The 13,765-nt window shown below is 46.8% G+C and overlaps 1 protein-coding gene across 1 annotated transcript in view; it reads right to left on the minus strand.

Annotated features, from left to right (window-relative positions):
• Window positions 1-733: 733 nt before the first annotated feature.
• The window catches only part of LOC111842180 (signal peptide peptidase-like 3), a 28,214-nt gene continuing 15,182 nt past the window's right edge, over window positions 734-13,765 (minus strand). The window contains exons 2-11 of the mRNA XM_023808537.2: window positions 7,830-7,907; window positions 7,432-7,529; window positions 6,859-6,978; window positions 6,682-6,760; window positions 6,439-6,551; window positions 6,132-6,238; window positions 3,450-3,613; window positions 2,809-2,999; window positions 2,382-2,491; window positions 734-2,301 (exon numbers count right to left, since the gene is read on the minus strand). Of these exons, the coding sequence (XP_023664305.1) occupies window positions 2,230-2,301; window positions 2,382-2,491; window positions 2,809-2,999; window positions 3,450-3,613; window positions 6,132-6,238; window positions 6,439-6,551; window positions 6,682-6,760; window positions 6,859-6,978; window positions 7,432-7,529; window positions 7,830-7,907 (1,132 nt within the window). The 3' untranslated portion in view covers window positions 734-2,229. The remainder of the gene's footprint in view (window positions 2,302-2,381; window positions 2,492-2,808; window positions 3,000-3,449; window positions 3,614-6,131; window positions 6,239-6,438; window positions 6,552-6,681; window positions 6,761-6,858; window positions 6,979-7,431; window positions 7,530-7,829; window positions 7,908-13,765) is intronic.

Here is a 13,765-nt window from a genome sequence, read left to right on the forward strand (position 1 = left end):
TGTACTTCTTGTGAAATAAATGTAGTGTTAATTTTGATCCTCGAGCTGTTAAAATATTTCATATTTCTGTTTTATATTGAAATGTATAAATGTCTGTATGCAGAATACCGCGTTATGTATTCGGATTAGTCATCTTAACAAGTGAGTATCTATGAAGACGCCGGTTACCGTGGATGCAATCGGTTAACCTGAACTTCTCTCCGTGTCGTTACACCTTCTTTTCTCAGCCGTTTGCAACCGCGTGTTTTCTTGTTGGGCGACGGATCGCCGGTTAGCGTTTTATATTCCATCCATCCAGTTTCTATATCCGCTCTTTCAGATTAACTCTGCGTCTTGTCATCACACAAAAATGGGAGGTTCGATTAACGTTCACCTTAAATATACTTTAAATGTTAAACCAGTGGTGTATCGTAATAAACGTGCAAAGGGAACGAACCAATCACAAGTAATCGTTTTACTATACTAAATATGCAATAATCCCGCGGAACGTATATGAAAGACCGAAAATTGTGTGAAAAATGCTAAATGTTATTCCCGCTGATTTCCCCACTCGTAGCAACAAGTAACGACAATGGGTACGGTACCAACATCGTTCCTACCGCATTGTGCTTGTTTATAGAGCATAAAAAACTGCCGGTTAGCGCAAACGTATATCGGTAGGTGACAAATCACCGGCACAGTGTTACATCCAAAGACCGAACCCAGGAGACAGATCACGCCAGACACAGCAGTGTACAGTTAGAGTCTTTATTTACAGCCAATCCTTCGCCCTATCAGACGACGCCTTTAGGGTCACGTGACCGGGATCCATGCCGCACATATTCTCAATTTTTTTATTTTTATTCCGCGTTAATTAAACAGAGTCCATTGAAATAATGGCGATGTTCCAGAGCTGGTGCCCTCTGTTGTGAGGATGGGACGGAGTGTAACGAAAAGCCTAAACTATAGCACAAAGACAAAGTGAGAACACAATACAAATAAGAGTTTTTTTCTTTAAAAAAAAAAAAAAATCATTTTAAAAAAAAATCCATATCTTTATTTTGTCATTACAATGCCTACTGCAGTGAGAGTCCATATGTTGTTCCCCCTCCCCCACCCACTTCTGGAGGCCATGACAGCCAGTGTGCAAAGGGCTCCATTCGCAAAGCTATGACCCAGGCTTAGACACGGCGAGCGGCACACACCCGCCCATGACTGGGGCGTGGCAGGCGGTGGGCCGGCAGGTCACGCCTGGACAGGGACAAATTCTGATGACTGGCGTCACCACTCACTCCATTTGGCACCCCCCCCCCCCCACACACTCCACACACGCACACACTTTTTTCTGGTCTGGTTCTCTTTCCAACGTCTCCACGCCGCAAAACGGCTGCAAAGCTGTAAAGGGGCTGCGGAAAGAAAGGGCGGATTCAGCCACCGTGGTGCTGCTGCTGTCCCGGGTGCGAGGCAGACGGGCATCACGTGACCCGCCACATCCTTCGGTCCTTGTTTGAGCAGCCGAGGCCACGACGCACAGGAAGGACAAGCATTTGGGCGGGCCACCCACACAGCACGCTGCTTCACTGCACATACGAGCACAAGCACACACCTGTGCTCCAGGAACAACATCGACTAAATAAAAGGGAATTATGAAAAGTATCTCAGGAGGAGTGTCATGGAAATGTTACAGAAATTAAGTTGTAGAAGTTCTGCTCTCCTGAATCCCTCTGCTGGTCCCTGACACACACACACACACACACACACACACACACACACACACACACACACACACACACACACACACACACACACACACACACACACACACACACACACACACACACACACAGCATGGTCCCACTGTCAGCTCAGCCTGGAGCACGGCGGTTAAATGGGGAAGAGAAGAATAGCAAAATTAAAAACACCCCAGTTGCGGCCGGTCCCACTGACGTCCAACACGGCTGTCCGAATGGCCTCCAATGAAAAACAAAATGTATATTTACTTGTTTTTGTTTGGATGAAGGGTGGGGTTTATGTCTGAGGATGAAAACTCCCCGATTAGAAACTGACTTCCGGTCAAAGTGACAGTCACACACCAAACTGATGACACAGGGTGGATTAAGAGGGGTGGGGCATCCAGTCGTCAGATCCACGTGCAGGGAGGCGTCCTGCCCAGGGAAGGGGCGGGGCCCAGGGGGAGCCCCACCCAGTCCGTCTCTCCTCTGTGCACTCCCAGAGATCCTGGACGCCGGATCATACCTCCAGGAAGCGGGAGTTGCTGCTCTTTGTGTGGAAGGGCTCCGACCACATGCGGCGCAGGTCCCCCTGCGTGCACAGAGACACAAGTCAGCAACACTGCCTGCCACCAGGAAACATTTCACTACGCTACTGTGCTGCAGATGCACCTTCAGGTAGGCCATGGTGAGCAGGGGCAGCAGGGTGAAGGGCACGAGGTACAGCAGCGCAGGCTGGGCGGCTCGGTGGATCCTGGACGCCACGGTCGCAGTCAGGAGGCCTGGCGGAAGGAGAGAGAGCGGCATGGGAAGGAGGCGCACCAACACAGCTCCCTGCGGTTCTGACTGTACTCTTCAGGACACATGAAACTGCTTTGAGGGACAGGGCAGAGCCTTTTCACAGAAATGCTATGATCATGGCCAGAGCAAATCCTAATACTCCAAACCACGTCCTTCTGGAAGGTTCTCCCCTCTATTCATTCCTCAGCAGCAGCCCTTTCATAGATCGAACAGCAGCAAGATGAGTCTTAAACAAGCAAGAGTGCTGATGAACCCGCGGCGTTACCCTGGCGACGCTCCCCTCCCTCCACAAACTCACCCACGAAATATCCTATGAGTGTGCAGTGGAAGTAGGAGACGCGCTGCATGCGACCCGACATGTTGGGGGGGCCCAGAGGATCGCTGCCCGCCTGCTTCTTGTAGTTGTCGTAGCGCAGAACGAAGCAGAGGAGCAGGCCTGGCATGACAATGTCCCCGATGCCCAGCATAGAGAAGTGGCTCCCTGTCGAACTAGGGGGCGGGGCAAAAGTCAGAGGGCGGAGCAACAAACCGAAGAATGCATCTGACTGATCCCCCAAAGAGCGTTTTGTGTACGAATTAACCCTAAGGTATGAATGCGTGGCACAGACATTTAGCAGTGGATACAGTGGATAAACTGGGGCAGCGCTTACTATGGCTGAGTGATGTGTGTGTTCTCCGTGTTCAGTGGTGTTCCTCAAGGTTTCTCCTAAAGCCCAAATTAGATGCTGGTAGGAGAACAAGCCTCTAAACAGGCCATAATGTGTGAATGTGCTCAGCATCCTGCCTGGGGCGTCCCTGGCCTTGTGCCCGCTGCTGCCCTCTACTGGGTGAACGGCCGCACGGTCGATATACAGACTGCAAAGCGAGGCGAGAAACTGCGACGTCTTTCGGTCACGGCCGGCGAGGCCGGGCCGGGCCAGAGGCGGCTGCCTCTCCTACCTGGGGAAGACCAGCTTGCCGGGCAGCGAGAGGCGGGGCACGTCCCGGCCCACACTGGGCCCCAGGTGCAGCTTGCGGGACAGAACGTCCAGGGGGTTGTCGGCCGGCTGCGTGGCCACCTTCACCATCACATTGCTGTTGAAGATGTAGGCTGAGAAGAAGACCTGGGGGCAGAAGGGGTGGTCGTTACCCCAGGAGTGTGGCTATCGGAGCCAAGGCCCCCCATTTCCCCACGTCTGACACCCCAGGTAGTCTTCAGCACAGCCTGCAGGCTGACACCGCAGGACAAGCTGAGGCCTGGTCCAGGCAGCCCCGCCAGGCTCCTCCCCCTTCACGCGCATGCCGCATTACCCATCAGCACCCATTGGCTGCAAATGGTTGCGGTCTGTGCATGAATACAGCGGTGATACTCCACCAGACCAGGAGAGGGCAGATGTATTGCAAAAACCACAAATACAAGCAGTAAAGTAGCGAAACGATTAAACTTTGAACAGTTGTAAAGGTATTCAAGGCTTTGGTAGTATTAAGGTAACTCCGCATATCAAGGTATTCTGAAATCCTTACGACAAAATTAGCTGGGAAGACCCCCCCCCCCCTCCCCCACAGCTCAGTGAAGTGTTTCGCCAAAATATTGGATTGCCGCTGCTTTTTAAAATAGTGTATAGCGTGGTATAATATCTGGATAGTATGAGAAATTAGATATGTGGGTAGCTTCGCACCTCCACAACTACTACTATAACTACCTCTACTCTTTCTTGGTTGACCACTGCACTGTGAAAGTCAGTGCTGCCACCTAGTGGAAACACCTAGTCAATTATTTTGCACACGCGCAGTCGACTCGCCCGGACGTGCATCTCTGCCGGACAAAGTTCTCGGCTACACAGGCACCGCCTACAGCTATCTGGTGCAAAACCCGGATGCAATGTGTCACGTCACCCTGTGTGCGGCCAAAAGCACATGAAGTATGAATTGGCCTTCGCAGCGCTATGCGTTCAGCTACAGAGGCCTAGACGAGGATGGTCAGCCATTAAGATGGTGGGGGTTCGGTAAATTAGAGTCAAACATGCTAATAGGCAGGCTAATCACATTGCTAACTCCTGCCGTTAGGATGTGCGCATGCTTTCCATCACCTGTTTATTAATACAGTGATCCCCTGCTATATCGCGGGTCAGCTATCGTGCCCCCACTATAGCGGATTTTGATCCGACGCGTCACTGTATATACATATGTAGATACTAGGGATGCAACGGTACTCGGTAAAATACCGGACCGTTCGGTACGCGCTGCACGGTCCGGTACGGCCTTGTGTACCGCGGTATTTCGTTTTTGCACTTCCTTTTGAAAATTGGCGATTAATGCTTATCAGGCTCCAGTTAAACAGTAAGCGCCAATGAGCGAAAGCCCTCCACCGTGAGTTAGTGTCCAATCACTGGTGTGGCTCCACCCACTCGCCCTCTCACACTGACGTAACTGGAGCTGAGCTCGCAGCTCGGTACGCAGACGCAGAAAAAAAGAAAAACAAACAAGTATGGCCAGCACTAGCGGAACAGTTGAGAGGCAGAAGTTTGAAGAAGCACCGGCTTCGTACAAATGTCCAGTATGGATTTTTTTCGGGTTCGCTGTAGAATACAACGACCAGGGAGTCAAAACAGTTAATAGAAATGTCACTGTTTGTAAACATTGCCTAACACGTGTCCCATACGCTAATGGAAACACGAGCAATATGGCTAAGCATCTCAAGCGTAGTCATGCTGATATAACGGTTCCTGAACGGAGGACAGATGAAAAGGTAACTGCAGGTAAACAAGTGTCTATCGAAAAAGCTTTTCAACAGACATACCTGCCACATCCGAGACACATAAGAAAATAACCCGTGCAGTGGGAACGTTCATTGCTAAAGATTTGCAACCCCTTTCTGTTGTCGAAGATGCGGGGTTTTGCCACTTAATTAAAATGCTTGACCCACGTTATGTTGTGCCCTGCCGTACACATTTCAGCGACGTTATAATTCCCGACCTCTATGACAAGCACAGAGCCTCGAGTGGAATATAGAGTGTTTAGAGCACTTTAACATTTTTAAAAGTGTTTTTGTTTACATTTTGTAAGTTTGAATTTTATACATGTATAGATATTTTATACATAAATAAGAGGCAGTTTATTATTTGTTTTCTTGTGTTATTTGTAGTGTTGTATTTAAACTGAACCGAAACCGTGGCCCAAATACAGAGGTACATACCGTACTGTGGGATATCTGTACCGTTGCACCCCTAGTAGATACATATACATTACATATTATATTATTATTATTACTCGTATCCTTAGCCCGACATCCACATATCATATGTGTTTACAAAGTGTGTTTTAATAAGTGTACATGTGTTTAAAGCGTGTGGAAGGAGTATTTTAAGGCTAAACTATTTATAAAATGTTTATTTATATGGTCTTTTTATATCGCGGATTTTGACCTATCGCTGATGGGTCTGGAACATAACTTCCGTGATAGGTGGACAGGATCACTGTACTGAAATCTGTTAGGGAACTTTATAAAGGACACCAAACGAAGACATTTATGCCAAGACAGGAACCGAGCAGATCTTTGTAGGTCTTACATGTCGCGGTTTCTAATCGTACTGGTTTTAGTGATCAATAAACCCTGGTTTTGGGGGGGGGGGGGTGACGTACCCAGAAGACGTCGTAGATGAGCAGCCCCGAGAGCAGGAGGCAGGACACCTTGAGGCTGGGCAGGCGGACGAAGGCGATCATGGCGACGCAGAGCCCCATGGCCAGAGCTGTGGACACACTGAAGGATCAGGCACTGCCAGCGGTCTGTATTCTGCAGCTTGTTCTTTTGGGGACAGCTAAACCTAAGTGATGGACTTTGACATTTCAGACCTGCTACATATCACACAGCCGAAGATACACTCATATGTAGATAACCAGCAGGGGGGTGGGGGTTTATCGTGTGCATGCGGGGGGAATCGTCACGCACCGTCCATGAGCAGCCAGTGTCCTGTGAGCACCCAGATAAGCACTAGGGTGACCGACAAGGAGAAGGAGAGCAGCTCTGCCAGGGTGAAGCGTCCGCAGCAGCCGAAGGAGATTCTGCGGTACAAGCAAAGGGTCATGTGCAGAGCCCGTGTGAGACCAGCGGAGGCGCTCAGCTTCACACAAGTGCATCCCCAGACTCCCGGACCGGCCGGAGGCTCACGCGACTATCGGGCAGCGTTCTTACTTGTTCTGCGGGGAGCAGGGCCGGGTCAGGTACTGGCACATGGGCAGCAGGAGGAAAGCAAATGCTATCGTCGCCAAAACTACAGAAAGAAGGGGGAGGGGGGTCAGATAGATTCCTCCGGGGGGGATAGTGACAGGCCGGGCGGCATCACCGTGTGACTGAGGGGCTGCCGGGTACCTGCGGTGCAGATGGTGAAGACCACCTGGACAGAGTCGAAGAAGAAGAACATGACGAGCAGGGAGACAGAGGCACCGATGGGCAGGAAGAGGGCCTGCGTGGAGTCGATGGTCTGAATACCTGCAAGGGCCGAAACACAAAGGGAGAGAATGCTGAGAATACACACACACACACACACACACACACACACACACACACACACACACACACACACACACACACACACACACACACACACACACACACACACACACACACACACACACACACACACACACACACGTCTTTGTGGGGGCTGCTCAATCATCTATATGGGGGAAAACCCTAATCCCAGCAATGAGGACCCTAACCCTACCCAACCGTAACCTTAACCAAAAGTAAACAAAATACAAGACTTTCTCTTTTAGTCACAGATTTTCATAAAATTGAGTTTCCCATTGTGGGGACTGAAAAATGTCCCCACAACACCAGAATAACATGTTATGATCATATTTCGGGGACATTGGGTGTGATGCAGGCACACAGGCAGACAGCATAATGTGCAGGTCCTCAGCTGCCCCCCCCCACACTCACTGTTGCTGTTGTTGTTGCCGCCTGTGGTGCTGAAGCCCCCAGCTGCAGACCCCCCGTCTTTATCCTTCTCCTGGTTTTCACAATCCATGTTTAACGACCTGTGTGCAGCGGGAACACGGCTCAAGCGGACCAGTCATGGACCACGCCGCCCCCCCCACAGCGTAGGGCTCCCACACCAGCAGAACCAGGCTGTCAGTGTGAGCTGCCACGACCTCCCCCCCCCCACAGCGTAATGCTCCCACACCAGCAGAACCAGGCTGTCAGTGTGAGCTGCCACGACCCCCCCGTTTGGCTTCTCATTCAGGCCCGGCACGACGTCATCACACCTGTGTTGATTCCGTTCCCACATCCCAGTGATTTCAGTCCAGCACAAAATGGAAAGTCTGAAAGGTGCTTACCTGAAGCTGCCGTAGACGATGAGGAGGATGGAGATGAGGAAGGTGGAAACTTGGCTGGAGTCGACGAGCGAGTACGCCCTGCGGAGAGATGGGGAGGGGGAGGGCGTAAGTCTCAGGAAGGGCAGGGAGCCTCAGCACAGGCCGACAGACACACAGAAGCTGAGCTCAGAAGCATCTGCCTTCAGAGGCCGTTTTCAATGGATTCTTTAAAAGCCAATCTGGCCGATCGATGGGTTTCCAAACGGCAGATCTGAGAGGCTGCCTTAGCTGCAAGCCGTCAGACCACCATGTCCTCACGGTTTTGCAGGCAGGTAAAGGCGAACACCTCCGGCGATCGGTCATGGCGCCTGCAGACTGATTAAATCGCGTCTTTCAGTCCCGAAAGACTGGAACGTGCCTGACACACAAACGCCAAAAGCGGAACTAGCAGCCAAGTCCGACTGAGCCAGGCTGAGAGCATCCAGGTGCTTAGCCACCGGCATTCTGTCCCCCCCCCCAAACAGCCATGCCACACGAAAGATCTGCGTGTGCTTGTTGCCATAGAGACAGAGTCCGGCGACGGGTCTGATGCTCCTCCCCACTGCAGCAACCCGGCCAATGCAGTAGATGCACAACATACAGCCTCCATTCACAGCAGCCCTCCGGCACACAAGCAAACATTTTCTAATGATTAATTTGTATCTATTGTACTTTTGCAAAACAGGCAGTCCTTGGATTACGAACGAGACCTATTCCTAAGGGCCAGTTTATACTCCACGCTTGCAACATGTATGCTTACGCACGCTGTCACTCATACTTGCACGTAGAGGTAACTTTTAGTCCTCCAGATTTATGTAATGTCCACCAGGGGGCAGTGCTAGAAAACCCATCTTGGTCAGCTCTTTTGACTTCAGTCTTTCTTGTTTGGACGAGGCTGTGGCATGAAATGTTTTACACTAGCTACCTTCACAGCAAGTCACTAATTATGCAACACCGCTGCAGCATTCTCTGTATTCTAACCACTGCTCCACTTCGTACAGTACTTGTACTTTGCTCCGTCACATATCGCTTTACTGAATGTTGCATTATATGTTGAGAGATCTCTCACAGTAGCCAGTATTGCGTAGTTAGTATTACAGCCACACAACATTGGCAAAAACTGCAATAATTATGAAGCAAAAAGGAGTTCAAAGAAATATGTTTCTAACAAACACTTGAGTGAGGAAACGGCAAGGAGGAAATGGATTATGATGGACCTGCAAAGCACATGCAGAGCTCATGCATGAGTAACAGTAAAACTTTATTTTTAAATATATGCTAGATAATACTAAAAAGAAAAAAAAAATCATTAAATACCTTCATAATGCAGTACAAAGTATCCTTAATTCTTATACTGATCATTATAATGCATTAGGAAAGTATTTATAGTGCATTATTGATGAGAGCTTCATAGAGCAGTCATAATACGTAATAGACAATGTTTTAAGCATTTTAAAAATATTTGTAGCTGTCTTTATATTACTTTATGAAGGCATCATAATGCATTATGACGGTATGTATGCTTTAAGTAAAGTGTTACCTCTCTCTCACACACACACACACACACACACACACACACACACACACACACACACACACACACACACACACACACACACACACACACACACACACACACACACACACACACACACACACACCTCCGCGGCTGTGCATTTAAAAACGCATGATAGCTCCTTAAACCATGGTTGTTACACATCTGTCTTACACATTTGTACATAAAGACTGGCCTTTATGTTTGTTTGCAATTTCCAAACTAACGACTGGCTTATGGTCGCACCAATGGCGTACATCCGAATTTAAGATGGTGGCTCAGCTCATATACAACCAATACATTTAAATAGTAGCAGGTAATGTCTAATGCTTGATGACACCATGCAGACATGGCCACAAAATGCAACTAAATGGTCTGTGTGGAGCTCTGACTTCCAAAGACAGTGGAACAACATAAACGTATAGAGTACATAACAATAATACAGTAATAAAGTAGTAACTACATACAGTACAGACTCGTTTTACAAAGTTCAAATTCAAGTTAAATTTAAGTTGCACATTATCAGACATAGAGATCAGTTAATGTGCTTTACAGATTTATAACAGAATCTAAGACAATACAGATTAAAAAGGACAACAAAAAAAAACACGTGTTAAAATGATACAAAGTAAAACTCGTGTAAACAAATCAAAGGCTGTTAAAAACAGGAGAGATTTCAAAACTAGCAAGATTTGGGGCACATCTGATATCCAAGGTAGATGATTCCAGACTTTGGCAGCATAATGGCTAAATGCCATTTCACCTGGTTTGGATGCTACTCTGGGCACCACTAGCTGAGCAGCTCCTGTGGATCTAAGGCTTACAGTCAACGAGCATTTCAGAAATATACTTCAAGGCTGACCCTTTAAGTCAGGGGTGTGCAATCTTATCCGCAAAGGGCCGGGGTGTGTGCAGGTTTTTGGGATAACCTGTAGGTCAGCTGTTCAAACCCAGGTGTGAGGACTCTTCAGCCAATCAGTCCTCTAATTAGTAATCTAATTAGAGAGTTGCAGCGAAAACCCGCATACACACCGGCCCTTTGCGGATAAGATTGGACACCCCTGCTTTAAGTGATTGATATATAAATAAAAACTTTGAAACTGATTCTGTATCTGACTGGAAACCAATGCAAGGATCTAAGAACCAGAGTGATGAGTTCTTTTCTTGGGGTAAGCTGTAACTCTGACAAATACTAACTGCTAATGCTATAACTGCCTAATAGTCTTATTGGGAAGGCCAGCGAAAAGAGCATTACAGTGGTCAAGCCGGCATCTTACGTAATCTTACTTAGACAAAGTTTTCAAATTTGATCTAAACTATGGAGATGCCAGAATGCTGATTTAGGGCACTTCTCCATTGCACCGGTCACTGTACTTTTGGTACAGTACTTTCAGTACTTTCCCTTTTCCCACTGACTTCCGGTCGAGAACCTGTGCCAAAAGTTCCAGGACACAAAGTACCAAAGCAGCTGGGGTGCTTTTCAGGACTTTGGACTTGCAAATGTGTTCAGTGTCAATTGGTTATGCAATTCTCGTCACTTTCAGGCATAGTAAAGCAGCTGCGGCCTACATACTCTCCTTCTGAGTGTTCCTTCTCGTCTCCTTAAAGATGTTTTTGATACCGTTAGGCCGATTGTACTTCCTTTGATAAATGCCAGTCTCAGCTTGGCCCCTCTCATGGTTTCAGTCCTACCCAACTGGTCGAAGCATTTCCGTTCATTTGGGTGAATTCTCTTCAGCTACGCCTCCTCTTACTTCTTGAGTCCCCCAAGGCTCTGTCCTGGGCCCTATACTCTTTTTACTGTATTTATTGCCACTGAGGTCTATATTCGAAAAATATAATATTGCCATTCACTGTTTTGCAGATGATGTACAAATTTATCTGCCTTTAACTCTTAGCAGGAATGATTGTATTCAGCAATTGTTTGATTGCTTGGACGAGTTAAACCTTGGATGAGCTGTAATTTTTTAAACCTCAATGATAGCAAGACAGAGATTATTCTATTTGGCCATAAGTGTATGGATTGCTTTTCTGGTCTTTTGGATCCTCTTTCTCCTTATATTCGCTCATTTGTTAAGAACCTAGGTGTGCCCTTTGGTAATGCTTTTAAATTTAATAATCAGGTGAGCTCTGTCATTAAAACAAGTTTTTATCAATTGAGACTTATACAGTAGCTAGGGTTAAAGGTTATCTCCCCCTTAAAGTTCTTGAGAAGGTTATCCATGGTTTTATAACCTCCTGGTTGGATTATTGTAATTCATTATATTTTGGAGTCGATCAATCGCTAATTCTTCATCTGCAGTTAGTGCAAAACGCAGCAGTTTGTCTCCTCGCTGGTAAGCGTAAGCATGATCATATTTCTCCAATATTGGCCTCACTTCACTGGCTACCTGTGAGGTTTAGAACTGAGTTTAAAATGTTGTTGTCTGTTTTTAAAGCACTGAACGGGCTGGCACCTGAATATCTCACTGAACTGCTACACTTTTATACTTTGAGACATTAAACAAAAATGAGAAGCGAACAAGAACTGGTTACAAAAAGACATTTGTCTTCCGCTCTATGGAAATATTCAGTGTTCCACAGAGATAAAACTGAACTAAAAGCAAGTGATTTGTCAGCACTGCTGTGTATCCATTGGCACAACTAATGGCCATACTATATAGCCAAACAGAGCTTAATTTTAAAAACTCTTAAATACTGCAAAAATGTTAATATCACAATGTGAACTTTTTTCCCCCCCAATATCGTTCAGCCCTATGCAAAAACACGCAATAGCTCAAAACATCTGGTTATGCACCATATTACGAAAAAAATTTGGCTAAGTGACAGGGTTATAACCCTGGTTTTAGTGCTGATTATGTTGACATAGAGATTGTAATTTAAGCAAAATGATAAGTCATGAGTGATGACGAAGACAGGGTAGGCTACACCGAGAGTAACAGCACACATCTATGGGTAACCTCACATTACAGGGCGCGTCCGTCGAACCAGAATGTCTTCTTTTAAGATCTATTTGTAATGCAGTAGTGCTGGAGTGATATTTAAAGTCCGCTCCGCAATACTGACAAACGACTGCAATTTCATTCACTTTTAACGTGAAATGCTTTCACACCTGATGCTTTTGCTGTTTATTTGGACCCTTGACCGCTTTGCACTGACTGTCTTCTGCCATACTGGTGAGTAATCGAGAAGGAAACTTTTAATTGATGCTTTTTAATAAATCGGGTAAAATCGAGCTAAGAGTAATTGTGACAGCTATAATATGGTCCCAGTCCCAAAAGCAGACAGATCTATAGATACCTGTATTTATATATCCTTGAGCTTGGAAGTCAAAGCTTTTGTAAACAAGCTGAGAAACAATGTTGAGCGCAGGCAGAATCTGAAGAGACAGATGTATGAAGGACGAAATGTGACTTAATTCCTTACATATGTTCCACGTAAATAAATTAATTAATCAATCCTTGGCATACATAAATATTTTTTTTTCTATTCCTTTTGTTCATTTCAAGTTGAAAATATCATTTCTCTTTTAGAGAGCTTTGACAAGGACAAATGTAAATGTATTATAGCAGGTGTCCGTTACTTCTACATACAATTCAGTGTTTCCCCTAGGTTTACAGCTTTGGGGGTGGGGGGAGGGGCAGGGGGGGCAAACGGACACCGACAGGATTCATGGTGTTCATGTGTTTTCTTTTAACAGCAGTCAATATAAACAACTGAACTAAACATCACATTTCTTTTTATGACAATTTATGACAATTCACCTCCCTGGGAGCGTTTAAGAAACACAGCTATTTTTGTCTGCTTTTCAGGTGGTTGACGCGACATATTTTCCAACGCGCGCTCTCTGTCCGCTGGTGGGGGTGTGCTCACCTGTGTGCGCGCAAGTGTCTGTGTGCGCCCATCGGGCCGGAACTACGCCATGCGCGATACAGAGAGCAGAGGAGGATTGTAAACACGCGACCGTGTAGAGACAAAAATGACAAGCTGGTGTGTAAATAAGATAAATAACATACGGCTATTTAGTTTGTTTAATAAAAGGACAATGTATAGACATGTTCTATCGGAAAGGTAACCTTAAATGGCTTCTATTGTGAGTTGGCGCTATATAGAAAATAGAATTAAATTAACTTGACCTTCGAGGGGGGGGGGGGGGGGCGAGGTGCCCCCCTAATATAATGGTAGGAGAAACACTGCAAATATGTTTTAAATTAATTCATGCATTCTAGTTTTTAATGCTTTACCTAATCAAACTACCAGTATGTGCCGCCTTTCGAAGCCAGACCCCCAGGTCCTTCAGGGAAAGGGAGCCTGGCAGCCGACTCATACTGATAAGCAGAGATACCTCTGACCATGCAGCGGC

This window comes from Paramormyrops kingsleyae, chromosome 7 (assembly GCF_048594095.1).
Source record: "Paramormyrops kingsleyae isolate MSU_618 chromosome 7, PKINGS_0.4, whole genome shotgun sequence".
Lineage (NCBI taxonomy): Eukaryota > Metazoa > Chordata > Actinopteri > Osteoglossiformes > Mormyridae > Paramormyrops > Paramormyrops kingsleyae.